The sequence below is a fragment of the Ahaetulla prasina genome, chromosome 2, assembly GCF_028640845.1.
Source record: "Ahaetulla prasina isolate Xishuangbanna chromosome 2, ASM2864084v1, whole genome shotgun sequence".
NCBI classification, from domain to species: domain Eukaryota; kingdom Metazoa; phylum Chordata; class Lepidosauria; order Squamata; family Colubridae; genus Ahaetulla; species Ahaetulla prasina.
The window spans coordinates 220,652,756-220,680,324 of NC_080540.1; the positions used below are offsets into that span (position 1 = coordinate 220,652,756).

Here is a 27,569-nt window from a genome sequence, read left to right on the forward strand (position 1 = left end):
GTAAATGAAATGAAATGAAAGATGCAAGTTGTTAACAAAATGGCATTTATCCATCTCCTTGTCTTTGCTTCTCAAGATAGCTGCCACTGATGTTACCTGATTAGCAACGACTCTATAGTGTCGTTTTGAATTTTGCTTCTGCACCTAGGATCTTCGTATCTAGATATTGAAAACGGGGGTTTGCTATAATGCCCTGCCCTCTGAGTTATGGTGCCTCTTCTGATGTCTTGCTTTCATTTAATCACTCTTTTGTCGATAAAATATACATGTGATCTGTGCACCTTGATTGTATGTTGTGTAGACTTTGGTTGAAGTTTTCAGATGCAGTGGAATTTCATGACTCCAGATATCTCAAAAAAACTGTACGGTGTATTTTGTGAATATCTAGCAGGTTATATGTAAGAGGGATTATGCAACCCCAGTGATTTCCTGTATGTTGTGAAGAAATGTCTGCAGACAAAGTTGTTTTAAGGAATCAGTACAAAAATGTGACTTTGAAACACTATTTTTATACTAGCCATCCCAATTGCCTTTGAAAACACAAGCAGACATTTGTGCAGTTCGTTGCATAACCGTTGCATAATGTCCTCCTCAATTTTGGACCTTGAAGTACAGTGTTGTGCTTTTGTTTCATAAGACAATCACCTGTTTAGGTAAACCAAGGGCAGTGTTATTGTACTGCGAAAAATAATCATTTGTTCTTATTTGAAATAAAAATATTAATTCAGCTCAGTAATATGATTACAAAATGCTATGGAAGAAAAAAAAGTATTCCACATTTCTCCAAACCAAACTTTTCTCCAAACCTGAAAATACTATACTATAGATGAAAATGAAATCATGCCTGCATCAGGTTACTGCACGGGTGTTAAACTTGCGGCATCACTTTGCAGTCACATGATACTTTGCGACGTTTTCCCCTTCACTGAGCTGGGGTGGGCGTGGCCTGTGCGTGACGCATCCAGCCTGTGAAGTGTCAGTTTGATACCTCTGGGTTACTGTTAGGCTTCCCAAGATGATCTTGGACTAAGATCAGCAAACAGAATCAGTGATCATTAACAAGGCTGTAGAATATATAGGAGTATAACCCACCAGTAACTAGCAACTTGAGTTGCTGCCCTGGCAGTAATAACATTGCTAACTTCAACATTGTCTTGAGAAAAAGGTATGCTGCTTTATACTGGTAGTCCTTAACTTACGACCACAGTTGAGCCCAACATTTCTGTTGTTAAGTGAGATATTTAAGTGAATGTTACCCATTTTATGGCCTGTCTTGCCACAGTTGTTAAATGATTCACTGCAGTTAGGTTAGTAACACAGTTACAGTGAATCTGGCTTCCCCATTGAGTTTTACTTGTTAAAAGGTGGCAAAAGGTGATCCACCTATAATCTAAGATTCCTTTAGACCAGGGGTCTCCAACCTTGGCAACTTGAAGCCTGTGGGACTTCAACTCCCAGAATTTGCTGGTTGGAGAATTCTGGCAGTTGAAGTCCCCCAGGCTTCAAGTTGTCAAGGTTGGAGACCCCTGCTTTAGACATTCTAGAAAAATGTTTTTTGACTTTATGTTTGCCAAGTGTTCTGTCTGGAAATTATGGGAACTGTAGACTAACCAAGCTTCAGGACATTAGGATGAGGACAGCTGAGGGACACTCATGTTCTGCACCCTTTCCTTTTTCAGCTAGCTAAATATGACTAGCATCTCAATATTTTCTTGGAATAGCTGAAGCGGCTCTTCTGTATTAAATTTAACCAATTTAGAGATTTATCTTTTAAGATGCAGACCTCGTGAACCAAATTTGAAGGACTCCGTGCTACATTTAATGTAACAATTGATACTATTTTAAGCAAATAAATTAGTTTGGAAGGTTAGATGAGTGTTGGGGCTTAACAAGTGAGTGCATGCTTAAATATGGCAAATTTCCAATAGCAGGTTTTATACAAGGTCTCTCTGCCAAATATCTACAGTCTCCTGGGTTGCAAGAAATTAACACTATTGCATTATCAGTAGTACTAGTTCTAGGATGAAGTATAGGATGTGATAATTAGATATTTTTTACTTTGTAAAATACAGAGAGGTGCATTAAATATACACTAAAATATCATTAATATTATCATTTATTGATATTGCTTAAATAGCAAATTATATCATTTTCATTTCATTGGAAATATTTTAGAACAATTAACTAGTCTTACAAAATAAAGCTACAGTTTTGGAGGCTTCAGTATAACACAATTGCCATAGGATGGGCAGAGAGAGAGAAAAAAAAAAGAATCTTGGAGCAAAATTAGCAGGTTTTTTGATCAACTATTTCTGTGGAGCTGCATCTTTGTAAACAGTAAGAACTTTTCCATTTCAGAAGTAGTTTTTTAAAAGGTCCACAAATATTCCTAAGTCCCTCAGTGCTGGTAATTTAGAATTTAAAGCCTGCCCTGAAATAAAAATGTAGGAATGGCATTGACTAAATACAGCCTCTTAAATCTTGGTTAGGAGAAATTAACATATTGTATACAACAGTCGAAATCCTTTTACTCTAAGCATGCTTGTTCAGGGAGCTGGAAAAAATTCTGAAAGAAATAATATCCCTCCTAGCTCTGTTTCACACAGATATATGTGGGTGTTATGTGTGCGTTTGTATGTGTGTGTGTGGTGCAGGCAACTTTATATTTCCATTCTCAGAATCGTAAAGTTTCTGTGGTTTAGTTGTAGGCTCAGGCAACAGATGTATTTTGGAATAGCCCATGAAGATGTGTTAGAGGCTTGGTCTATTGTGGGTTCCATATGTTTGCTACTCATATTAATGTGGCTAGGATATGAAACCATTGTACCCACAATCCTATATGTTAGTACTTAAGATATATCTTAGGTGGCAATGGTTACCAATTCGAAATAAAAAGTTTTTTTTTCTGAGCTCAAGTGAATTCTTGGCTATGCCTACTGTGGAATATTTTGTTTCTGTCATTCCTGCTCTATAATGAAAAACTATATGAAAAGAAATATATCATTACATTCCTATTAATTCTCTGCAACTTCCTTGACAAAGAGTTTTTCCTTCAAAATACTTTGCAACCTATTTTCAAATCACACACACACACACACATTTTATTTTAGAAAAATAGTACAGGTAATCCCCGGGTTACAAGCATTCCCTTTGTGAACGTTCAAAGTTATGCAATAAGCACCCCCTAGTGTTTACAAACAAGTCCCAAAACTACAAATCTTGCAACACCATGGCAGTTGCGAACAACCACAGAGGCTCTGCAACTTTGTCGTGCGCTTTTCTGGTCAAAATGGAGGCCCGTGGCTGCCCCCTGATGCTCCATTTTGGCCTGCAACGTGCTGGGTAAGGCCTCCAGAGGCCCAAACGGAGCGTCAGAAAGGCATATCTGCCCCTCCAGAGCTCCATTTTGGCTGCAACATGCCAGGCGAGACCTGCACAGGTCTAAATGGAGTGTTGGAAGGGCGCACATAGCTGAGAGGCTGGAGAGGAGACTGCTTGCTGAATCTTCAAATGGTAAGTGACAGGTTGGGTAGGTAGGGGAAGCAATTGTGGGGAGCATGAGATATTTCAATGGGTCAGGGAGGCCTGGGGTGGTCTTAGACAAGTGGCCTGTTCCATCACTAGGCCACCGATGGCCTTTCCATCCTGAAATACCTCATGTGCACTTAACGAACCTTGCATTTGATTAGTGAATGCGTGGGCGAAAGGAGGGAGTGATCCCATTCAAGGTACAAGATTTCCTCCCACGAATCCTCGTTTTACGAATGGAATGGGCAGGCTCCATTACATTCATAACTCGAGGACTACCTGTACAACTACAGCAAAAAAGATATTTTAATTATTATTTCCATGAACGGTGAACTCCATGTTATAGATATGTAAGGATCTCCTATGAGGCCTAGAAACCGTGGGGTAACTGGATCACATTATATTATTATGTCTTGATACCCTTTAGCAATTCTTAAATAAAATTATTAAATTGTTTCTATTGCATGCACAGAATCTTTTTTATAAAGTTGTCTCTGTACTTCCTATTCATCTATGAACCACTAAGATGTACACTCTCTTCTTAGAATTTACTAACATAGCACAGTTATTACAATACGCATGCATAACATCCATGACAAATTGTAATATCATGAATATGATCTATAATCTGTTAAATAATCATGCACACTACTCTTCCTGTTTTCTAACCAATTCTGTCAGCTGCCATACCAATGCAACTCAGTGCATTCCAGGCAACCAACTATTCCTGACCATTTGCCAGCTGTCAGCTTCCATTTTTTAAGCTACCGACATCAACGGAAAGAGTCTGAAATAAAAGTTCTAGATTATGCTTTTCCCCATTCTCTATATAGTAGCCTTTTGAAATCATATTTTAATTTTGGTGATATGGAGGCTTCTCTAGCACATATTGCATAGAGACAAAAGGGTTTAATAGGACACAATAGCTACCTGCTACACTCAGCTTTGTCTTCTTGCATTTGTTGATGCTTCATACTCTAGCCTCTGCTGCCTATGGTAACTGCTTGACTTTGCCTAATGGTAAAGCAGAGTCTACCTTACTTTCTAAACTGATTCTAACTCCATTCATCATTCCATCTGGGCCCTTGCATTTCTCCACTCATTCTTCTGTTATGTCTTTACAGAGAGGCTATCATTCAGCTGTAATGATCTGAGACAACAGAAAATGATTCTGTATTGGTACGATGCATAGTGCCACCATGTGCACGCATGCTCCATTTGTGCAAATGGAGCACGTGTACACATGCTTACTCCTCACGCAAGTGGGGATGTACATGAGCACATGCTCGCCTGCCAGCCACTTCTGAGGCCCTGTTCCAAACAGCTCAAGGCCCAGTAGTGGGCCATGGCCCGAGAGTTGGGGATCCCTGGCCTAGTGTATTCGGTGTACTCCCAGTTTCATTGTATTTTTCATTTATTCGTTTTCTAACAAAATCTTGATAAATTTTAAAAGAAATTTGAAATATATAAGGATAGTAATTGTAGTCAGGCAATATTTTGTTGAGCCAAATTTCCACGTCTTTCATTCTTATTTATATATGTCATATGCAACCTCTTGTAACAGCCTAAGTCAGTGGTGGTGAACCTTTTGCTTACCAAGTGCCAAACAAGAATGTGCTTCGTGCGCTGCGTGTGCACGCATGCCATCCACAGTAATGTGCAGCTCGTCCCCATGTGCTGCACATGCAACCGCACCATCTGCGCATGCATGCAGCTTTTGCGCATGCACACTAGTGTGTGCTGCGTGCACAATCTCACCATCTGTGCATGCGCATAGCTTTTGTGCGTGCAATGCACATGCGCAAACGCTGTCTGTGCATGCATACACTGCACGCCAGTCATCTCACGAGCTCCGGAGACCAGCTGGGTCCCTTGAATTGCGCGCATGTGCACCAGAGGCCTGAACACCAGCTGGGCCATGCGCGCATGCACAGCATCAGATGAGCTTGGCGGCAGCTCGCGTGCCCGGAAAAATGGCTCTGCATGCCACTTCCGCCATGCATGCCATAGGTTTGCCAATACAGGCTTAAGTACTGTCACTCTTTCTAAAACATTCATTAAAAATATCATAAGAGGTACAAGTATTTCTCACCCCAATTAGATCCAACTTAGAAGTTTTCTGTTATGAACCTTTATTAATGTTCAGATTGAACAAATGATTAAAAGCGGTATAACAGGGGGAAAAAGTGTCAGCTCCTAATTGATAAGATGATTTTGGAAAATTACAGAAGGAATTGCATTGAATGTTACAGCTTGAATGTAGCTTCAATTGATTACACAAAGATATTTGAATCCTTGCCTCATGATTGGATAATTAAATGCCAGAAATACTGTAACAGGAGTCTTTGGAAATATCAGAGGCTTTATGCAAAGATCAAAAGCACAATGGAAGACACAGATGCTGGTCAATAGTAATAGACTGGGAGAAGTTAATACCAAGAGAATAATCTTTCAAAGAGACTCCCTGTCACTGTTACTGTTTGTCATTGCATTGATTCCTCTGTCAACAATACTGAACAAGTCAGGTCATGGCTATTAAACATTAAAAAATTTCTGCCGGAATATTTTACCTCCTTTATGGGGACAATTTGAAGCTGTAAAGAAAAACACCATCTGAAATGGAGTCGCTGCTCAACACTGTCTACGGATATGCACAACATACATACACACAGCCAAGATATTGCAATTATTATTTATTATTTTATTTTATTTTATTAGATTTTTTATACCGCCCTTCTCCCGAAGGACTCAGGGCGGTGTACAGCCAAATATTAAAAAACCCACAATATACACATTAAAAACAAAATTAAAACAAACATATTACAAATGGCCGAAATTTAAAACAATTTAAGATCATAAAATGATGTTTGGCCTGGTCAAATTTGCCATCCTTACTATGAATAGGGGGAAAAAATAGAGAAAAATATCAGGATGCCTTATGGAAATAACATCAACAATCTGAATGAAGATGGTTACTACAAATATCTGTGCATCAAGAAAGTCTGAAGTCAAGAAAGTTAGAAGTGAATATATTGTAATGAGAGTGAACAAGATCTTGAAGTCCAAGCTCAGCAAAAGGAAATACCATCAAGGCTATCGATACCCAGTTATTTATTTATTTATTTATTTATTTATTTATTTATTTGTCAACAAATATAAGGAAACAGTATAGACATAGACATGAACACATGAATTTTTTTTTTGGCACAAATAAAAGGATATAAATAAGCAATTCAGTTATTAGATACACAGTTGAAATAGTAGAGTGGACTCAAACAGAATGAAAAGCCCTGAATGGTAAGACCATAAAAAACTCAATCCAGATCCTGAAGATGAAACTGAAATATTTTGGCCACCTAATGAGAAGGAAGGACTCACTGGAGAAGAGCCTAATGCTGGGAAAGATTGAGGGCAAAAGAAGAAAGGGACGACAGAGAATGAGGTGGCTGGATGGAGTCACTGAAGCAATAGGCATGAGCTTTAAATGGATTCCAGAGGATGGTAGAGGACAGGAAGGCCTGGAGGAACTTTGTCCATGGGGTTGTGATGGGTTGGACACGACTTCGCAAAAAAAATCTCAATAATAAATTGCCCTATTTTTTGGACTATAAGACGCACTCCCCCTCAAAAAAGTGGGTGGAAATGTTCGTGTCTATAGAGCGAATACAGGCCTGTTTTTGGCCTCCAGAGGCCTCTGTGAGTCCCGTTTTTGCCCTCCCCAGTGTTAGGGAGGCTGAAAATGGGATCACAGAGGGTTTGGGAGGCCAAAAAACAGGCCTGTTTTTGGCCTGCAGGGTCCTTCTGGGTCCTGAGGACGCTGAAAATGGGATGCACGGAGGCCAAAAACTTTTTCCTTGTTTTCCTTTTCTAAACCTTGGTACATTTTATGGTCCGGCACATCTTATAGTCTGAAAAATATGGTATGCCCTTCATCCATGCAGTGATGTTGACAGACTTTACTTACCAAGCAAAATAGATGGCAACTGTAGACCAGACAGTTGAAAAGAATATTGGAAGACTATCTGAAGGAGAGTGAAAAAGATACATAGATGCTCATATACCACGAAGACTTCCTAAGTATTGGAGAGATCAAACTAACCTAGAAGAAAGTCAAATGAAGAGAAGAAAAGAGACATTGGAAGACAAAATATTACATGGCCAGTACTTTTTTTTTTAAAAAAAAAGCATGGAAAGCAGATGACAAGACCTGGCAATGGCCAAGAACAGGAAAGTTAAAGAAAGAGACAGAGGGGCTAATTCTGTCTGCACAAGGCCAAGCCTTAGGAACAAATGCATTCAAAGCCAGAATTGAGAACGCAACAATAGAAAGCAAATGCTGCCTCTACAAAGAAGCTGAAGGAAACAGGGGACCACCTAGTTAGCTACTGCAAGGTCACACAAACTGACTACAAACAGCATGACTAAATAGCAACAATGATGCATTGGAAGATCTGCAAGAAATACCATTTGCCTGCAAGCAAGAACTGGTGGGACTACAACATAAACAAAGTAATAGAAAATGAAAAGGCTAAGGTGCTCTTGGACTTTAGAATTCAATTAAAAAAGCACTTGCCACATAACACCCTAAATCTATCAGTTGTTAAGTGTTAACAAATTAAGTGACAAAAAACCTAGATAGTGGATAGTCTCAACACCAGGAGACAGCAAAATAGAAGAAAAACAATGGAAGAAAACCACAAAATATAAGTGCTGAAAACAGAAGTAAATCATTGTGGCAAAAAAAAGCAAAAATAGTACCAATAGTAATAGGCTTCTTGGGTGCAATACCATAACTTCTGGAGCACCACTTGAACACCATTGGCATTGATAAAATCACCATGAGCCAATTGTAAAACACAACTTGGGAGAGCTTACATCCTATGACGACAATAACATCTGCCTACTCCTGATCCTAGGTGGACAAATATGCCAAATCCAGTCTAACCATCCGGCTATCTGTGTGAATAACCATAATTAATACTATATTCTGTTTATGTATCAATTCCACTGAAAGGTATAAAACTCAGAAGCATCCAACATAGATGAGTTTGTATGTGCCCAGTTTTGTAAGTAAATCAACACATTAAAATAGCAGAGAGAGAATTAATTTGAAATGCGAAGCCCTATAACGAATTATTTTCTCATGATTTCATTCACCCTCCTGATATATATAATGACAAAATAGCAGTTTTCATTGTGAATGTTCAAGTAATTAAAAAGTCTAGTAAATTGGATACAGCTAGCAGCTTGTAAGTATTCAAAAGTTTATTGACTTGTATTGCACTTTTAAGCCCCTGATAAATTATTTAATTGTCTGATGGATGTGTGGCTACTATAAACTATAGAGTATGAAATATGCTCTGCTCTTCTAATACACTGTAGGGAGACCTGTTTATAAAGTATTTAGTATTGGTTTTATAATGTACTGTTGACAATAAGAGACCATGAACTCCAAGATCAATCTTACTAAATTTCCAGTGCTAATGTTGCTTGAAGGACCACAGTATGTATGAAGGTGCTTTCGGATGTCATAAAACTAGATCACAAGTAGGGCCCCATTTTTCCTGTTTTTTTGATAGATGAAATTACCTGTCCCTTGATACGTACAGAAGAACTGCATGGCTAGACTGTTTTCTATTAGAAAAATAATCAGTTGCAATTTCCCATGCCCATCAGTGTTCTGTTTTATAAGCAACAGCTGGTATCTTGGAAGGAAAAATATATTTGGCCCAATTGTTTTCTATCTGCATTTCCTAAGATAGCTATCCATTAATGAAATAATTCTTGGCACCAGTGGGAATTCCTCATATACAAGACGTATTTTAACAAATGGCAGGACTGTGCAGATTGATTTTTTTTTTATCATGTAGTCATAGGACTTTTGATGTGACAGCAGCTGCTACTATTTGTCTCGTGATGGTAGTGAACCTGTGTCTTCTGGATAGAAAAAGGGCAGATGTGACACTTGCAGTTCAATTTGTTTTATCATTAGATAATAAATTACAGCATAATCCTGTGCGTATCTATTCAGAAATAACTCCCATTCCACTTAATAGGACTTCTTTGGAAGTGCATGGAGAATTGTAAATTTAGAATTTGTTTTTAACTTCTTTGGTGATTGAAGTCCTCTTGATATGGCTCAATAGCATCTTCAGGAGTTGCGCAAATCAAGATGACCACTAGATTGCAGCCCAGAGATCAAAAACTTTAACTCTTTGCTGCCCCTTAGTGGTCAGGTTGATAAGTTGAACAATTGAATGGTGATCAGTTTCAAAGAATGTGTGTGTGTGTTGTGTGTGTGTGTGTGTGTGTATAAAAAGTCAAATTGAAAATAACAAGGGAAAGAAAAAAAATAAAATGCAGGTTATAGAGAATTTGCAGAGGTATGCATATCAGGTAGAGGAGGCATTTTATCTGATGAATAATGCTGGGTAAAACTAAATTTCAAGTAAATTGCACTATCAGTTGCAGACGTTGGAATCTTGAATATTGAAACAACAGTACAACACAACACAGACCCATTTGTAAGGAAATGCCTGTAGACGCACAATATTTACAACAGCTGATTTCCTGCCAGTTCTGAGATGGAAGAGAAGCATGATAAAGTAGCTTTAGGGTTGTGGCCAAAGACTGCCCTAGGCAAACCAGCAGAGTAAAATATAAAATACAGTCATTACTGCAGTACTATTCGTTACCACAAATCAAAGATTACCATTTGCAAAAGAAAAAAAATTCCTAATACCTATATTAGCAAGTAGATAGGATCAAGGCCGCAGTGATGGCTTCAACTGATTGTTAGGAAACAGTCTACTTCTTGAGCAGATTGGAAATCCCAGCTTGGCATACTCATAGTATGAAATGAATTCTGTTCTACCTAGAGTAAGGAAAGAAATACAAAGCAAGCCCTAATATACTGATTTCACCCTAATAGCAATATTAGAAATGGCATTTGTCTGGATTTGGTAACAATCATTCAGTTGAATTTGTCTAGGAACATTCAAGCTGGCAGTGTAAGAGTCATTGTGCTCTTCTAACATGAACAGAAGAAGTTAGGGAATCACATTTCGGGGTAGTGAAATTTTCAAGTCATATTTAAAACCAACCCTACATTTAAAAAAGCTTTACTGTACTCTAGCCTAGAAGTTTCAGAATGATGAATAGCAATAGCACTTAGATTTATATACTCTAAGACGTGATGGCGAACCTATGGCACACGTGCCACAGGTGACATGCGGAGCCATATCTGTGGGCACATGAGCGTTGCCCTAGCTCAGCTCCAGCGCACATGTGTGCGCCGGCCAGCTGATTTTTGGGCCTTCCGGGCCTATCGGAAGATGGGAAATGGGCAGTTTTCAGCCTTCAGAGGGCCTCCAGAGGGATGGGGAAGGCCGTTTTCGTCCTCCCCAGGCTCCAAGAAAGCCTCTGGAGCCTGGGGAGAGCAAAAAACAGGGCCACTGTGCCATCGCATGCCAAAAGCAGGGGGGGAGCACGGGGGTGGGTCATGCACGCATGCATGGGGGAGAGAGGCACATTGAATTACGGGTGTGGGCACGCGTGCACATGACCCCCTGCGCTCCCCCCACTTTTGGCACGTGATGGCAAAAAGGTTAGCCATCACTGCTCTAAGCAGTTTACAGAGCTAGCATATTCCTCCCAACAACCTGTGATTTCTAGCCATTTTTCACACTTACAATATTGTAACATTCCCATGATCATGTGGTCAGAATATAGGCAATTGGCAACCAGCATGTGTTCATGATGGTTGCACTGTCCCAGGATCACATAATTGCCATTTGTAACCTTTCCAGCTGGCTTCCAACAAGCAAAGTCAATGAAGGAAGCCAGATTAGTTTAACAACCACATTATTCGCTTAACAACTACAGTGATTTGCTTAAAACCAAAGAATGTCGTAAAATGGGGCAACACTCACATACCATTTTCTTTCTTAGCAACATAAATGGTGGACTCAATTGTGGTTGTAAGTCAAGGATTACAGAGAACAAGAAAATGGCACAGCCCTCCTCCCATATATAAAAGGCACCACAGACAGAATCAGCAAGATCCTCCACAAACACAACATCAAGACAGCATTCTGCACTAACAGAAAAATATCCACCATCCTAAGAAACCCCAAAGACAAAATTGAGTTAGAAAATCAAGGAGTATATGAAATCCCATGCACCGCCTGCCCCACCACATATATTGGACAAACCAAAAGAAGAATAAGTGCACGCATTGAAGAACACAAGAACTCAGTCAAAAAAGAGGAACCAACTTCTTCCCTGGTCCAACACTTTAAAGTCACAGGACATGATATTGACTTTAAAAAGACCAGAACTATCGCCAAAACTGAACACTTTAACAACAGAATAATCAGAGAAGCCATTGAGATAGAAAAACGCCCACACAGCATGAACAAACGAGATGATACCTCCCGCCTACCAGCCATTTGGAAACCCGCCCTTATTGACAAACGAGTCCTTAACACGAGGAATGACACCAGACCCACACTCACGAGGTCCACACAGGATGTCACCACCGCACATCCACCCAGAAAGCAGACCCAAACCCACACTGATCATGAAGCACGACCAAGGACCAGAAGCCAGACTGCAGCTGCAACATTAGCCATTTCAAACCCCTCCAATCCATACATGCAGCAGACTGACACCCACTATGAAGATGTAGCACGACCACAAAGCCAAACAACAGCTATGCAGCTCACCAGCTCAAATTCCCCTGCAACACAGACTAAATTGAGCACAACCAAGCCCCCACCCAAACAGGACACACCCCCAGCCAATCAGAGCACAAAAAAACCCCAGCCAATCAGAGCACAGCCAAGCTCCCACCCAATCAGTTCAAACCCCCACTAGCAGTTAAAAGGAAGAAACAGCTGCAATCACACATTGCTCCCAGAAGCACGAAGCTGAAGCCTGAAGATGACGAATGAGACTTCGTCGAAACGTCTCCAAGACACTTCCAATTTTACACGGGAGAAAACCCGAACAACCAAAGACCTACATACAAACACCCGTGAAAACCTCAGAAAACAAATATATATAGCAATTGCTCCCAGAAGCACGAAGCTGAAGCCTGAAGATGACGAATGAGACTTCGTCGAAACGTCGCCAAGACACTTCCAATTTTACACGTGAGAAAACCCGGACAACCAAAGACCTACACACACACACACACACACACACACACACACATATATATATCATTTTAATATTACAGTGAAGCCTGCTTAGATTTTTCTTTTGATGAAACCAGCACCTTATTGCATGATTATTGTGACATACACACGCCTCCAAGATTCCTATTAGTGTTATCTTCATTTGGCTGGATTTACCATACTATAGTGCCAGATTATGATTCAAAATCAAAGCACCATTTTTATTGAAATACAGAGTTCAGTATCTTCAACACAATGTCACACTTCATGGAAATAACAGAAGTCAAGTCCTGTAGTTAGTCCAGATCAACTGATTGAGTCTCCCTCTGTCTGCATTTAAATAGAAGTTTCCCATATCTTTGTAGCCTGGTCAGAATGGCAGTGAAGCTGTGAATTAAACATTGTTTTCTTAATGTTGTGTCTTGTCCGCTCTCACCGCAGCAGGGGTCTGCTTATCTGCTCCCGAACACGGAGGAATGTATGCCTCCCGGCCCCAGTCCTGGCTCCATGCCCAGACAAGCTGCAGAGGAGGGGGCACCTCCCGGTCCCAGCTCTGGCTCCATGCCTAAGCAGGCTGCAGAGGAGGGAGCATCCCCCGGCCCCAGCCCTGGCTCCATGCCCAGGCAAACGGAGCAGCTAGACCCCTCCCCCTCCTCCACAGCATGTGAGCCTGAGGAAAGTTTACTTCCAACAGCTGATTGGAGTGACCCTCGCATCAGAAGATTGGATAGGCGGAGGCAACAGAAGGAAGGGAGGGGCAGGCCTTAATGAGTGCTGAGTCATGGAGCCACACCCCATGGCCTATATAAAGGATCTGCTTTCTGGCAGTCTCTGAGTCAGGCAAAGTCGAACTTATCTTGCTGAAGTCACTTACTGGTCTCCTGCCTGCTCTGAGGACTTTGCTAGGACTTTGGCAGAGCTGCAGAGGCAAGCCTGATTCGGATTTCCCTGACCCGGCCGTCAGCGGGAGGAGTGGGACACGACACTTAACTGCACAAGCGTATCTCAATATATGTTAGCTTGCTAGAGGAATTAACAATCTTGGTAGAGATTGTTGCTGTCAGCTTTGGAAGCCATACTAGGCCGAAGGCGTCCGCGCTGCCACTTTCTCCTGTATGGGAAAGTAAGAGGGGGGGTTAATAAAAGGGGCCATTAGACATAATAATATTCTTCCTGCCGGTCAATGTCAGGCCAGGATTGCATCTGGAGAAGGAGTGGTCGGAATGATGTCTCGAGATGGGACGGTTGGTGATTGGAGCATGTGATCGGCAGAGCGGTCAAGAAGGGTAGTTTTGAAGTGTGTTTCATTGAGGGAAGACCCGGATCTCCCAGTTTCGGATTTCCCCAGTTGTGCCAATGTACTATCCTAGTATAAGAACTTTGAAAGATGCTCGCTTCGGAGTCTTTACTTGAAGAAGGGGTTTTCTGGAATGCTGACAGTTGCTAGAGGAATAATCAGACTTCTGCTGAGATTACAGCTGCTAGATTTCATTTACCTGAATAGGTAGAAGGTCCAGATATAAATGTTCCACTTCCTGATACTCTTCCCACTCCCCCCAAAAAATACCTCAAGTGGTTTTAAAAAAATGCATCCAGCTTGATCCACTCTGCTGATTTTGATCTTTCTTACTGTATACAGGACAATCAGATGAGCCTTTTTGAATGAAAAAAAAACCCCCACCAATAAATTAAAGACGTTTATTTCAGTAGCCCAAAACCACTGAAAGTATAGGGGGACTTGAATGCAAGCATCAACAGGCCATGACTAACAAGCTAAGAAAAAGAGGCAGGCTAGGTTCAATTCTGCCTCTATCTTTCATTGCTAGTTGGTTTTCCCTTGATAGCTTTCGCATGTTTGGATTCCTATGAATAATCATTTTGAAGAAAGTTGGGAGGAGACCAGAGGTGGTCTGCTGCCAGTTCAGACCGGTTTTGGTGAACTGATAATTCTAACCAGCGGCTGGGCCTGCCCACCCACCCTGGCGCTATTCTGTCCTATATAATCGCCGTTTTTTCGATGCCTTGCACATGCGCGGAAGGCACATGTTCACATTTTCGGTTCTGGGTGAACCCATTGTTACAGTATGTGATTCACACCTCTGGAGGAGACTCAGTGGAAAAACCAGCCAATAAAGAGAGTTATGCATGCATATATTAATTTATTTTCAGAGAAATACTTGTCACTTTAAAAAAAATTAAATCCCACTTTTATTATTTTTGTAAATAATAAAGCAAACATCCATAATACTCCTTCCTCCTCCTGTTTTCCCCAGGTGAGTTGAGCTGAGAGAGAATTACTGGCCCAAAATCACCCACCTGGATTTCATGGCTAAGGAGGGACTAGAACTCAAAGTCCCCTGGCTTTTAGACTAGCAACTTAATTATTACACCAAATTACATACAAAAAAAGATATAGATTTTCATATATCAACCTAAATTCCGAATTGTACATTTCGGTTTTCGACAACTGTGATATCTAGCATGTTGTGTTCCAAGTGATGATCCATATTATTGTTGTAATATAGTTGTATTATCCATGTATTATTATTATTATTAGTAGTAGTAGTATTAGCATTATCTTTTTTATTCATTAAACATGAAACTCAGTCAACTGAACATTTAAAAATGTGTCACAAATACGATTGACTGGTACTAATGGTTGATACGGGTTTCTGCCAGCATCCTAGGTATCAATCAAGTATCTTCTTAAAATATATGATGTCCCGAGTAGCACAGTTTTTTGCAGTTCTGCTGGTGTTATTGCAGGAAGCCGCAATTTCTTGATGTGTTTTGTAAAATTCTTCGTTTTTGTAATTTTGTAATTACAATAATTTTGTAAAATAATAACAGTAACAATAATAAACATACAATTTATTGACATCGCGGTAGCAGGAGATGCCAGAGTTGAAGAAAAAGAACTGGAAAAAATCATGAAATATCGCGACCTGGCCATCAAAATTACACGGCTATGGATGAAACATGTAACAGTGATACCCATTGTCATCGGGGCACTTGGTACCATGTCCAAGAATTTTATAAGATACGTCAACAAATTGCAGCTTCCTGCAATAACATCAATGGAACTGCAAAAAACTGTGCTACTTGGAAAATCATACATCTTAAGAAGGTCCTTGGTTGATACCCTGGATGCTGGCAGCAACCCGTATCAACCATTAGCACCAGTCAATGGTATTTGTGATGCATTTTTGCAACACAAACTCAGTTGACTGAGTTTCATGTTTAATGAATAAAGTAAATCATCATCATCATCATCATCATCATCCAGCATAATTATCTCGTTTGCTGTGTATACTGTCATTTTGTGTAAATAAAATAATAATAGTAATAATAATAATAGAAATTCTTTATCTCTTTATTACCCTTAAGCTTTGTTTACCCTTTTATGTTTTCTCTTTCTATTCAAAACTAACCATGTGCAATGTTAGGTGTAAACATGTACAACGTAATTTACAGTAGATTTTGAATAAAGGTATGTTTAGGGAGATCAGGAACATCCTTGCTATAGCATTGTTCTTGTTAAAAAGATTGTATTTAATATTTCAATGGATAATAATATTCAAGTTAAATGTTAAATTAAATATTATACATGAAAAGCACATACATTCTTTTGTTCATGGTAGCAAATTAGTGGTGTTGCTGTTTTCCAAATAAATATTACAGCAACCAACTTAAAAATACATAGTCCCTATAAGTTCTTTTGTTTTGAGTCTATCCACTTAAAATTCCCCTTATCTATCTCTCAAAGCAAAACTATATAAAAAGTTGTGCATAAATATTAAAAAATCATGAGTATATTAACATAAGCTTCAAAAATACACAACATTATTAGAAATTGATATGTTTTAAATGGACTTTTAGCTATGAGTCAGTCTCTTCCTACTGAGGAAAACCCAAGCGGAAGAAATGCTGTATAAGTTTTACAGAAAAGAAGCAAGATGCCAATATTTTTTTCCTTGTAATTTGTGGAAAGTTAGCAGTATCTGTTTGGCGTAAGGTTTCCTGTATGGATTGTACTTTTTTCACTTAAGACATCTGTTAACATTTCATAGTCTAACAGATGTTGCACAGCTATTCCTTGACTTACATTCTTGGGGAAAGGAAATGCTGTTTGCTCTATTAAAATGCCACCTTGGAACTACTGTCATCATGCCAGCTTTGTGTAGTTTCAGTACACCCCTTCTCTGTAATAGTCCCATCTTTTTTCTTTATTGCATAAAGTCATGTACATATGGCTCTTAATGGAATTTGTGACTGGAGGTAGTTAGAAAAAGGCAGAAAGGCAGTTTAAGACTGGCTGTGAACTTTATAATCCAACAGAAATATAATTTGATGAGTCCAGGTTAATCCTGATTTATCTTATAATTAAATCAGGATTTTATTCTTGAAAGAATAAAGTGAGCTATGTGTCATGGTGCCTAGCCCTACCAGCAATCCTTTGACAATTATTAAAGGCCTAACAAACGATCGCTGTGCTTTCTGCTCCATTTGAGCTCCTGGGGAAAGGCACTCCCTGAAGAAAAATGAAATGCACAATGAGTATTAGTATATGACAACAAGGAAAGTGGAGTTTGGGGAGGGGGGGAAGATGCAGATAAAAATTTAATAGGAGTTGAAAGTTACAGCTAAGACATTTGAGTTCAAGCAAACTCTTTTTTCCTTGTGTTTCTGTGATCTTTTATTTCAGTGGATACAATACAAATGTTGAAGATTTACTATGCAAAGCAGAATAACATTAAGCTGTTACAAGTGTTAGGTAATGTGTCAATGGTACTTAATAAAACCTTCATAAAACAAAAGTGTAAGAGGACTCAGCCATATGTTTGAAAGCACCATGAGACACTTTTCTGGCTTCAGGACAAGGTAGATGGGACCTCAGTCTTTTATGGAAAATCAAAAGTTGTTTTTTTTCATCCAAACTATGTTACAATTATTTATTCTATTAAACAAGGGTTGGCATTTCTGGCTCTTCAATATACTCAAAATATACTTGGAATTAATTTGATGATGGAAGGAAACACTGTACCTTTAATGCAGAAATGGAGATCTGTTCCTCCAAAATGTTCCCGTGATATCACTTGAATCAAAATACTCATGTTAATTAGATATTTTGGGAGTAGGAGATATCCTTGTTTTGCATTGCATAAGGATCCAGGTTTAACAATTTGTTAGATGCAGGGTAGTAAAAATGTTTAGGTAAAATGGGATGGATGAAACCTCAACCAGTGACTCTGGAAATAGCCTGTACTCCGAGCATAAAAAGGGTCAAGATCAAGTGGGCAACTATGTCAACTTTATGGACTTCAACTCCCAGAATTCCTGAGCCAACATGGCTGGATCAGGAATTTTGGGAGTTGAAATCCACATGTTGGACTTCAAGTTGCCATAGTTGCCCAACCCTGGTCAAGATGGATGGATCTTTCTTGTGCTCTTAAGGGGTTAAAGTGAAAGTTGGGCTTAAAAGTTATGTGATTAAGATAATTTCCTTGGGTGACTAAATTTACAATACACTGAGGCACAATACACTCACCCAGCTTGGCCCTCTCAATTAAGCTGTGGGTTCCTGAATCCAATATAGTAGAAGATTCCAGATTGGGAATGACTACACTAAAGACCAACAATAGCCCTGGACAATGGAATAAAACCTATTTGCAGTAGGGATTCATTGATTCCTGTTCAGATTCTCTTATATTCTTCATATGCATACAAAGCTAATAACTTTTGGTATCTGCTGGAACAATTCTTTATTTCCTTGCTGAATTCTAAATGGACATGCATTTAGAAAAATGTCTAAAAATTATCTAAGCTTGGCTGTTTAGATCTAATCAAGGGCCGAACATCATGCGATATGGAGGACCCATTTTATTATGATGGTAAGAACAGGGACACTTTTGTCCTGAATGAATACTGGAGTGTGTCACATGAAAAACCACTGATCTTTAACCCAGCAATCTACTTAACCAAGCCTAGAAAATGAATAGTTAATAATGGGAGGATAAAGGGCATTACACTGTTATTACTGATAAAAAAAAATTCTAGCAGCTGAATGCAGACTCTGAGATTTCAGTTCGTGTACAGTAAATCAATGTAGCATACAGAATTCTTAGCAAACACGTATATGTTTCAAAAAGTGCATTCAAACAGTTATACCCAATCCCTGCCAATGAATTTTCCCCCCCTAGTAAATCTAGTCTTTTTCAAGTCTTGAATATATTTCTAGCTGCTGCTAAAACTCGATTCATCACTTAGTCAATGTGATAAGGTGAAAGCTCACACCTATTTTTGTTTGTGTGTGATTTTTGCTTTTCTAGCTTATGTGTTCAGAGAGGGATTCCAGTATGGCTACATTCCAATATGTATTTAACCTAGTCATTTAAAAATTCATTGTAAGTCTATTTTTAATTATTACTTTTATGTATGTACAGTTATTCAGAGAATACAAGATGAAGATTGCTTCTTTTTCTTTATCTTTCCTTTCTTTATTATTTATTGCTCTCTTTTTACAAAACAGACATTCAAGATCACTGGTCATGATCTTTATACACTTAAAACCCCCCCGAAATAATCAGTACATTGAAATTCAACTTATTGATGTGTTTTTAAGATAAACAGCAACACCCACCACATTAAACTCAGCAAGTCAGTTTAAAAGTCAAAAAGTTTTGCTAATGAGAGTGTAAAAAAATGGAGATAGCATGGCCTTCCATGGTAGAAGGATATTTTTTTTGTACAGCTAAATGTTCCTCTGATATAACTGTTTTTTATATAAAGCATTTTTTTTGAAGTATACTAAATTTGGCTTTCTGTTATGGAAGAATCTTCACTTTGAAGTACATGAGTAAGAGAAGCCAAAGCTTTGTGTGTGTGTGTATTGTGTGTGTGTATGCATGCGCGCACGCGCGCGCACACACACACACACACACACACACACACACACACACACACACATTAATTGCCATATATTTATGATTTATAAAACTCCCAATCAGATGGTATATCTGCATGCATTTGATTGACATCAGGGAACTCTTCAACACATTTTTATTTCTGTTTGCTTCTCCATGGATAGGAATCATATTTTGGGAGGGTTCTCGACTCTGCACTAGATTTCCCTGGCATTCAAATGAAAGGTTCATATTGCAATCTTGTGCAAACCTACATAAACATGTCTCCTTCTTTAACAAAATTTTCTATATGTATAGTAAATATATATAAGTTAGGAAAACAAATATTGTAAACATCAGTACAAGAGGTGAACAATTAATTGTGGGAATTAATGCTTCTAGCAATTTTTATAGGGGGGTGAAAAGCATTATTTCTTGTGATTAGAGAATCGATTGCATTCTTTCCCCTCAATCTTGTATGCTCATAGTAAGTAAAATGCAAATTTTGAAGGTATATGTACAATGTGTATACATCAAAGTGATTAAAAATCTATGTTTGTTTTCCTAATTAAAATATGAATTATATGAAAATAAAATTTTAAAGATTTGTATATGCTGTTGATCCTTAAAAATAATTCATGTTGCTTCTATTGTTAGAGATGAACTGTGAATAAAATAAGCGAGGCACGAGGACATTATTTTTATTATTAAATATGTGCAATTTCTAATTAAATAAATACAATGTTACAATAAAGATGAATAAATAATTGACCAAAATTTTAGAAAAGTTAAAGTACAATATGCATTGAAGTATATAAAGTAGCAATCCCCTAATTGTGGAAATACAGAGGTATTGTTCTTCTTAAAATTAAAGCTGATATCAAAATAATTTTGTATTCAGAGAATTATGTTACTCTCTTTCTTATATACCTGGAAGACTATCATTCATTAAGCAGCAATCCTATCATGAAAAAAATGTTATGATAATTCTTTCATTTTACAATATATTTAAAGATTGCAAAATATTGACCCTGGAGAACAGAGCTAGTTTAGATAGTAGAAATCTATTAAATGTTTGCTCAAGATAATTTTTTTGAAACATGACCTATGGTGGCTCAATTCATAACACTATGATAATAGTAAATTTGTAGTGTTTATGATTATTGAAGTGTAACAAAAAAAAATATCAATGTCAGGTGAGGTACTTATGAGAGAATATTTTTAAAAAAAAATATCATAACAATTTCCTTGCACCAAGGGGGAAAAATAATTAATTTCAAAGGGAAATATTAACATTGGCGATTGAATATAAAGAATATTATTATAGAGCAAATTAACAAGTCATTTTTCATTATGTTTAAGGGCATTTCAAATAGTACAAGATGTCTATAAAGAAATTATTTCCATGAAAAACCATGCAAATAAATATGGGTTGCCAGATTAGTATATTTTGCTGTATTTATGTCAGCGCCTTAGGCATCCTAAAATGTGCTCACTGTATACGAATGCGGTGAAATACATTTTTGTACAATTCTTACATCTTGCCATCCATCGATGCTGAACAGTTTTCAGATAAGGTTCTAAGTTTAAACAAAATACTATAGGGCGGTGTGATCTGAATGTATATATCTTGTTTTATCCAAATGGTGTCACTCTCAGTTAAATGTGTGGATAAGGTCATCAGCTTCAGCAGAGAATCCTTATTGTAATTTTTGTGTGTTTTACTATTGTAAGGATTTTTGTTATTCCTGAAATGATTGGTGTCTTATACATTGAACTGGAGACAATTGGCATGTGTTGGTTTACTTCTTAATTTTTAACATACCTAATTAGAACATTTTTTTATTTAATAGCATTAAATGTAGTTAGTGGTGAAGAAGCTGTAACGTGCTTCCTCGGTATGGTCTCAGCAGTCCCTTTCTGAACTGTGTATGACTGCTGTATGCCATGATGTGCCTTTTGTAGGGTAAGGTTGATTTTTTTTTCCCCTGATGCCATCCCCTGCAGTTGTTGAGAATTTTTCTTCTCTCTGTTAGATGCTGCTTGGGAAGAAAAGATTTGGATGTATTAGCTAGTCAGCCTAATAACCCTGTGCAGACTGTATTGATTTTCTAGGAGAGAGTTTATGAACTAAATAAACTTGGAGTTGGTGTCTTAATAAACTGCTTCTCTCTGACTGTCACATTTAGTTACAGAGCTGTGCCGTTTAGGGGGGAAAAAGGCTAATTCTGTTACAGATTGTTCACAGCAGGGTCTCTAAATTAGCCCTTTGTTTTGTAATGCCACCTTGCTTGGGCTGGCTTTGAGCACATTTCTCAGTTTTATCCTAATGAGTTGCAACACTGATAATGTGGCTGATGATCTTTCATTGATTTCACTATCACTTGCTTGTCTGGTAATTGATCCGTTGCTGAGCCTCTAGTTAATTATATCGGCTTTGACATGGCCCAGTCCACTGGGATTTTCAAGTCTTGCAGAATAACAGTTTTAATAAAAGAGTCTATTACTGCAGGTGCTTGCTGCTGCATGCCAGTTGATTTTGTGTGCGTGGGTTTTTGCTCCCTCCTCCTTCCCCCCCCCACCCATCTCTCTCCCCGGGAGTGGGGAGGACTGCAGGACAGGAGGGAAAGAAAGACACTGCGTAGGAGATGCAGAGCCGGGGAGCTGGCTATTGACATTGTCCTTAAGCCTCCCACAAATAACAGCCATTAGCTGGAAGGTCAGGAGCTGAGCAGGCAGCTTGACTAAGGGACTGAGTGCCACTTCAGAAAGCAAGAGGCTAGCAAATTTGAGAAGGAGTTTAAGTGGGTAATAGTTAGCTGTAAAGGTACAGCCACTGTTGGCACAATTGCCTCACATAGTTTGTTCGGTTTGTTTTTGGTTGGTTGTTGTTGTTTTTGCACCCTCCATCCCCATTCCACACAACAAGAATATTTTTCTTGACTGCAGGTGGACTTAATATATTTTAAGGCAACAGTTCTTTGAGTACTCATTTCTGCTGCTAAGATATTGAATTTGCAGCTTTTGAGACTTTTGTGTGCTTAATGGCGGTGAACTGGAGGGAAGTTTTAACAGAAAAGCTTTCAGGAGATGCCAGGAACTAAAGAGGAAGACACATTTGTGTCAACATAGTGCACACTTCCTCATCTTTTCTCATTGCGCTCTAATGACACCAGGCTGCCATTGAAGCTTTCTCGTGATCCTTTTGTTGCTTTTGAGGGGGATAAGGTTTATTATTGTTCTTTAGTTAAGGAAAAAACTGCAGGAGTGGTACATTTGTCCTCTAAAATTGCAGACGTTATTAGAAGATGAATGTTCCTTACACATTCAGTAGAGACAAGCAAGATTCCCTTTTTTTTTTAATGCAAGTTGATTTTATCAGGGAGCATGAATTTTGCTTTACATTTCTTTTTTAAAGTTGCAGTATTTGTGTACTTTATGTAGGTGTTCTCTCTCTCTCTCTCTCTCCCCTCCGTGCCCCTCCTTCCAGCTTTTCCTCATAGGACGGCAAACTACATATCAGCAATGGGAAAATACTATGTATTGTTCTAAATACAGATGATTTTAAAAAGTTGTTGATACCAGTGGCTTTTTGACTTCTCGTGATCTCTCATAAACACTAGTTAATCTTAATAGAAATATGTCTTTTTTTTTTCCTGGGATGAAACTGTTTTGCTCCTCCTGTCTTCTTTTTCTTTTCCTTTAGGTTGTTAAAGGCTGTTCTACAGTCTTCATCTGTAAAGTTTAAATAGGACAAAAGAAAGAAAGAGACGTTTAATCTTTATAGAAAAGAAGGGAGACATTTCTTTTCCTCTGACTTCGGCTCCTGAAGGCATTTAGGCAGTTAACAGGAGGGGGAGAGAAGAAAGCTGTGAGAGATGAAACATGTATGTAATTGTTCTAGTTTTATATTTAAAAGAATTTGAAGACTATCTTATTTCCACCTCCCCCTTCTATTTTGGTAAGAGCTTTTGTTGTTGTTGTTGTTGAGGAATTTGGGCTGGGATGATTGCAAAGTAGCTGTGACATCCCTTTCGGTCTTTAATAGGTGTGTGCCAGTGTATGTGTGTATTTACATTAAAGTCACATCAACTTTGTGCGGCATTCTGCATGCTTATTGTCTGTACGCGCGTGAGGAGTTGACTTGCCCTCTTCCCTCCTCTCTGTTAGGAGGTTTACAGTCTGCATTTAACAGGGAAGTGTCAGCAATTACACGCTGTTCTTGACAGGATTGTTAAAAGAAAACAGGGAAAGGGCCACGGCTTGTTCTCCCGAGTTTTCTCCGATCAGCAGGCGACTTAGAGAAGGTGCATGTGTTTGTTAAGACCGAAGTGGGCTAATGCAAGATGTCATTTGGAGCCTGACAGTGGAACGGTGCAGTTGACTCTCTTCTGCTCTGCTATCCAATGACATCCAGTGGCTGAGAGTATGAAGCTGATGGTTGGGTCTCTCCTCAGTGCATCAGGCACACCTGACAGGCAGCTGTAAAACCAAGCCAAGGCGAGCTTTGGGAGTCACAGGGTATGCATAAATGATAGGGGTAACTGTGCAGAAGGTGCGAAAGAAGCTCTTGCCCCCTCCCCAAAGCCCCTCTTCCCCAGATGAAATGCACAACGCAGCTAGCTTAACACCACCACACTCCTGCTACTGGCTGCCAAGAGACTCAAAAAAATCCACCTTCACTTTTCAGTCAGAAGAGGCAGAAGTGGATGTGAGAGACAGAGACATTCAGAGACAAACAGAACGAAAGAGGACAAGAGGCTTGACTTTAAGAGACTCCTGCAGTGACAACTCCATGCAGTTCGGAACAACAAGGACGGCAACCACCTCCGAGTCGGGTTTCATGGGGACATGGCAGAACGCTGACACTAACCTCTTGTTCAGAATGTCCCAGCAGGTAAGGAGGCTTTCTTTTGATTGTCACATGTGAAAGGTTACTTTTGTTGTTGCTGCTGCTGCTCCTGTTGTCGCTGGCTTGTGCATACTTTTGTCTCTTTTAAAAATTTGCATTTCATCCTTTTTATCATTTGCATTTTTATGTTCCTTTCATTTCAGTGCTGCTGCTGTACAGTTTCTGTAATATCATAACTTACTCTTTGGTATGTCTGGGTTGACTTCGGTGCATCCCTCAAGGGCTCCTAAAATATATATATATATATATATATAGAAAGAAGCAAATAAGGAAGCCTAATACTGCTTTAAAAATAATAATAACCAAGCTCCCTTCTCAAAGTTTTCCAGTGAGATTATTTATCCTGGTTTATTGCCTTTGTCCTCTTTTCTTTATCCCAACCTCCTCGTTTTTTCTTTTCTTCCTCCTTTTTAAACTTTTTTTTTAAAGCCCCTACTATTATAGCCAAAAGTCCTTTCTTCCTTTTTACATTCCCCCCCACCAGAATATGTAAGTCCCTTTATGAAAACTAATTCTAAACTTGGGGAGGGGAGGCAGAACAGTCTAATTGAGTACAGGTGGCAGAAAACAGTGTGTCCGGATCCTAAAGAGGACAAAGCGGTTGTGTTGGAATTTCTGCTAGCAAAGAGCTGAGGGTCCTTGGATGAAACAGTTCCAGCTGCTGCTTGTTCTCTCGCTGTCTCTCTTTTTTCTTAAGACAGTTTCTCTGGAGTTGTATCCTGGTGTTTTACCCCCCCCCACAGCAGTTCTTTAACCTGGGGCTGCATTTAAGAGAGAGTGGTATGGACGGGAAAGTTAAAATGCTCTTGCAAGGCCAGTAGTAACGGATAATTAATCACAGAGCTAGTAGGTGTATTGGTACCAAACTCTTAATGATACGGGGCCCAGAACGTTGTGGCTTCTCTTTTGCAATTCTTTTGCTTCTTCTCTGTAAAATATGTACTGCATGAAATAATCACACACAGAATTTCAAAGGGCGAGGGGGGGAGAGGTGAGAGGGGGGAGATTTCAGTGAAACTCACTTAAAGAAAAGATAGGAATTGTAAAGAAGGCTTTAAAAAAATATAAAGCATATGCTAATTGTTCCCTCTTAGGTTTTTATCTTTTTAAATTACTTCTTTTGAAAAGTTGTTTCACATCTCCTTAATCAAGAAGCCAAAGCAACCAAAAGTTGCAAGTTATGTTTTTATTATTCAGAGAGGTTTTTTATTGTCAGTTTTTTTTAATGAATGAATTCCATTGACATGACTGTGTCTCTCGCTTTACCATTCTTGCAGCAAAAGGGACATAATTTGTTATTTTAGTGAAAAGAAAAAGCAAATACTGATACTTATTGGAAAGTCAAGAAAAAGAAAACATCTTTAGGACTAATATAGTTTATAACGTAGAATAGTTGTGTACAGACAGAGTTTAAATATCACATGTACTTTCCATAGGATGGCTGTGTTCAAATAAAGTATATTTAGATTTATCCTGTAGAGGGACCCTGATTACAAGTGATACCAGCTTCCTGTACAGAAATATAATCAACCTAAGCTAAAAAGGCAACGTATATTTTACATAGACTAAATGAAAAGAACAATTATCACATTACATGCTACACACTAATGCAGTACATTATATGTTAGTTTATTGCATCTCCCTTAGTTTTTCATTCATTTTCTAGTAATATATCCATCCTTACCTAACTGTCATTCTTTTTTAATATCCTCATATTATTAGAACTTTCATAGTTGGTAGTATTATGTACTACCAACATAGTAATTTTTTTCTCTTGTTTTGGCAACACAAGAGTTAACCCAGCTAAAGCCATATTGGTAAATTACTGTTGAAGCACATACTTCTTGTTAGACTGCCCATTGAGTGTTTGACTTTTGTAGAGAAAGTCATTCATAGTTTTTGGTATAATAGAAAGTGGTAGATGTCAGGCTACAGAGTTCAACAAGTAAAAGGAAGACTACTCTAGGCAAATGAGCAGGAAAATATAATTGATAGAAAAATGCAAGTTCATCCACTATTCAGTTGTTAATTTTTTTTGGGGGGGGGTTGTTAGTTTTGTTGAGCATAAAGATTTGTTTCTCCTTTTCCCCTCATTACTGGACACATATGGTCATGTTTATTTTCCTGAGACTGTGTTGGAAAAGGAAAATAGTATGTATAGTATATGACTATGCATGGCAGATGCTGTATTCAGTGTTGATCATTCCACTAAAATACACTTGCAGAGACAGTAGCATTATAAGAGTGGTAATGCTAAATGTATGGATTTTTTTTTAAGTATAAGTTTTGCTTTTGTGCCAGTGTTGGTTAGAATGCTGTTGTCTGCCTGAATGCATATAAGAATCTTGATTTTCTTTTTTTTTTATTCCTGCTCTTTTTTAAAGAGTTAATTGATTCCATTCCATGGGTAATGGTGTGTTTAAATTTCAAATTCTTCTCCAAGATACTATTTTTGTGTATCCAGTGTATCTAACTGATCAATTACAACTGCTATGCATCTGAACATATTTCTGACAGCCTCACCCATAAACTTTTTTGTTGCTATGTGGGTCATATTGTCTGTGTGTCATATTCATCCCCCTTGTCCCTTGGATTGATTTAATATGACGGTGATAGATAGTTTAGAGGAAATTGTTGATAAAATAGACACATGCACTGCAAATAAAACTTTTGAATCGTTTAATAAAATAGATTTTATGTGAAATGCACAGAATAAGTTTTATTCCTACCTGGAAGGAGATTTCAAAAAAAATTTTTAAGGCAATTTGAAGTAAATATGTGGCACTGTGATAGAAAACCAACAGGTACTTGAGCAGTAGAAATCCTTAGTTTATATTACGATAATTTTTTTCCAGAATATATACTAGAAAGAAATAATTGAAGAAATAAATTTATATGTGCTTCTGTCAAGTCTCTTCATTTACTTGCTATACACTTAGAAGAATATATAGAGACAGACCCATTCTTGCTATGAGAGTTATTCACAGATATATTATAAGGTTTAGCTTTAGAGATTCATAGCTATCTTGTTTCAAAAGTTTTAAAAAT

The 27,569-nt window shown here is 38.4% G+C and overlaps 1 protein-coding gene across 8 annotated transcripts in view; it reads left to right on the top strand.

Annotated features, from left to right (window-relative positions):
- BNC2 (basonuclin zinc finger protein 2) overlaps window positions 1-27,569 on the top strand; it is a 481,370-nt gene that overhangs the window by 126,870 nt on the left and 326,931 nt on the right. For 2 of the 8 annotated variants that reach the window (XM_058170827.1, XM_058170824.1), the window contains exon 2: window positions 24,300-24,506. In XM_058170827.1, coding sequence (XP_058026810.1) covers window positions 24,300-24,506 — 207 coding nt within the window. The other 6 variants (XM_058170831.1, XM_058170832.1, XM_058170826.1 and 3 more) reach the window with 5 other exon arrangements.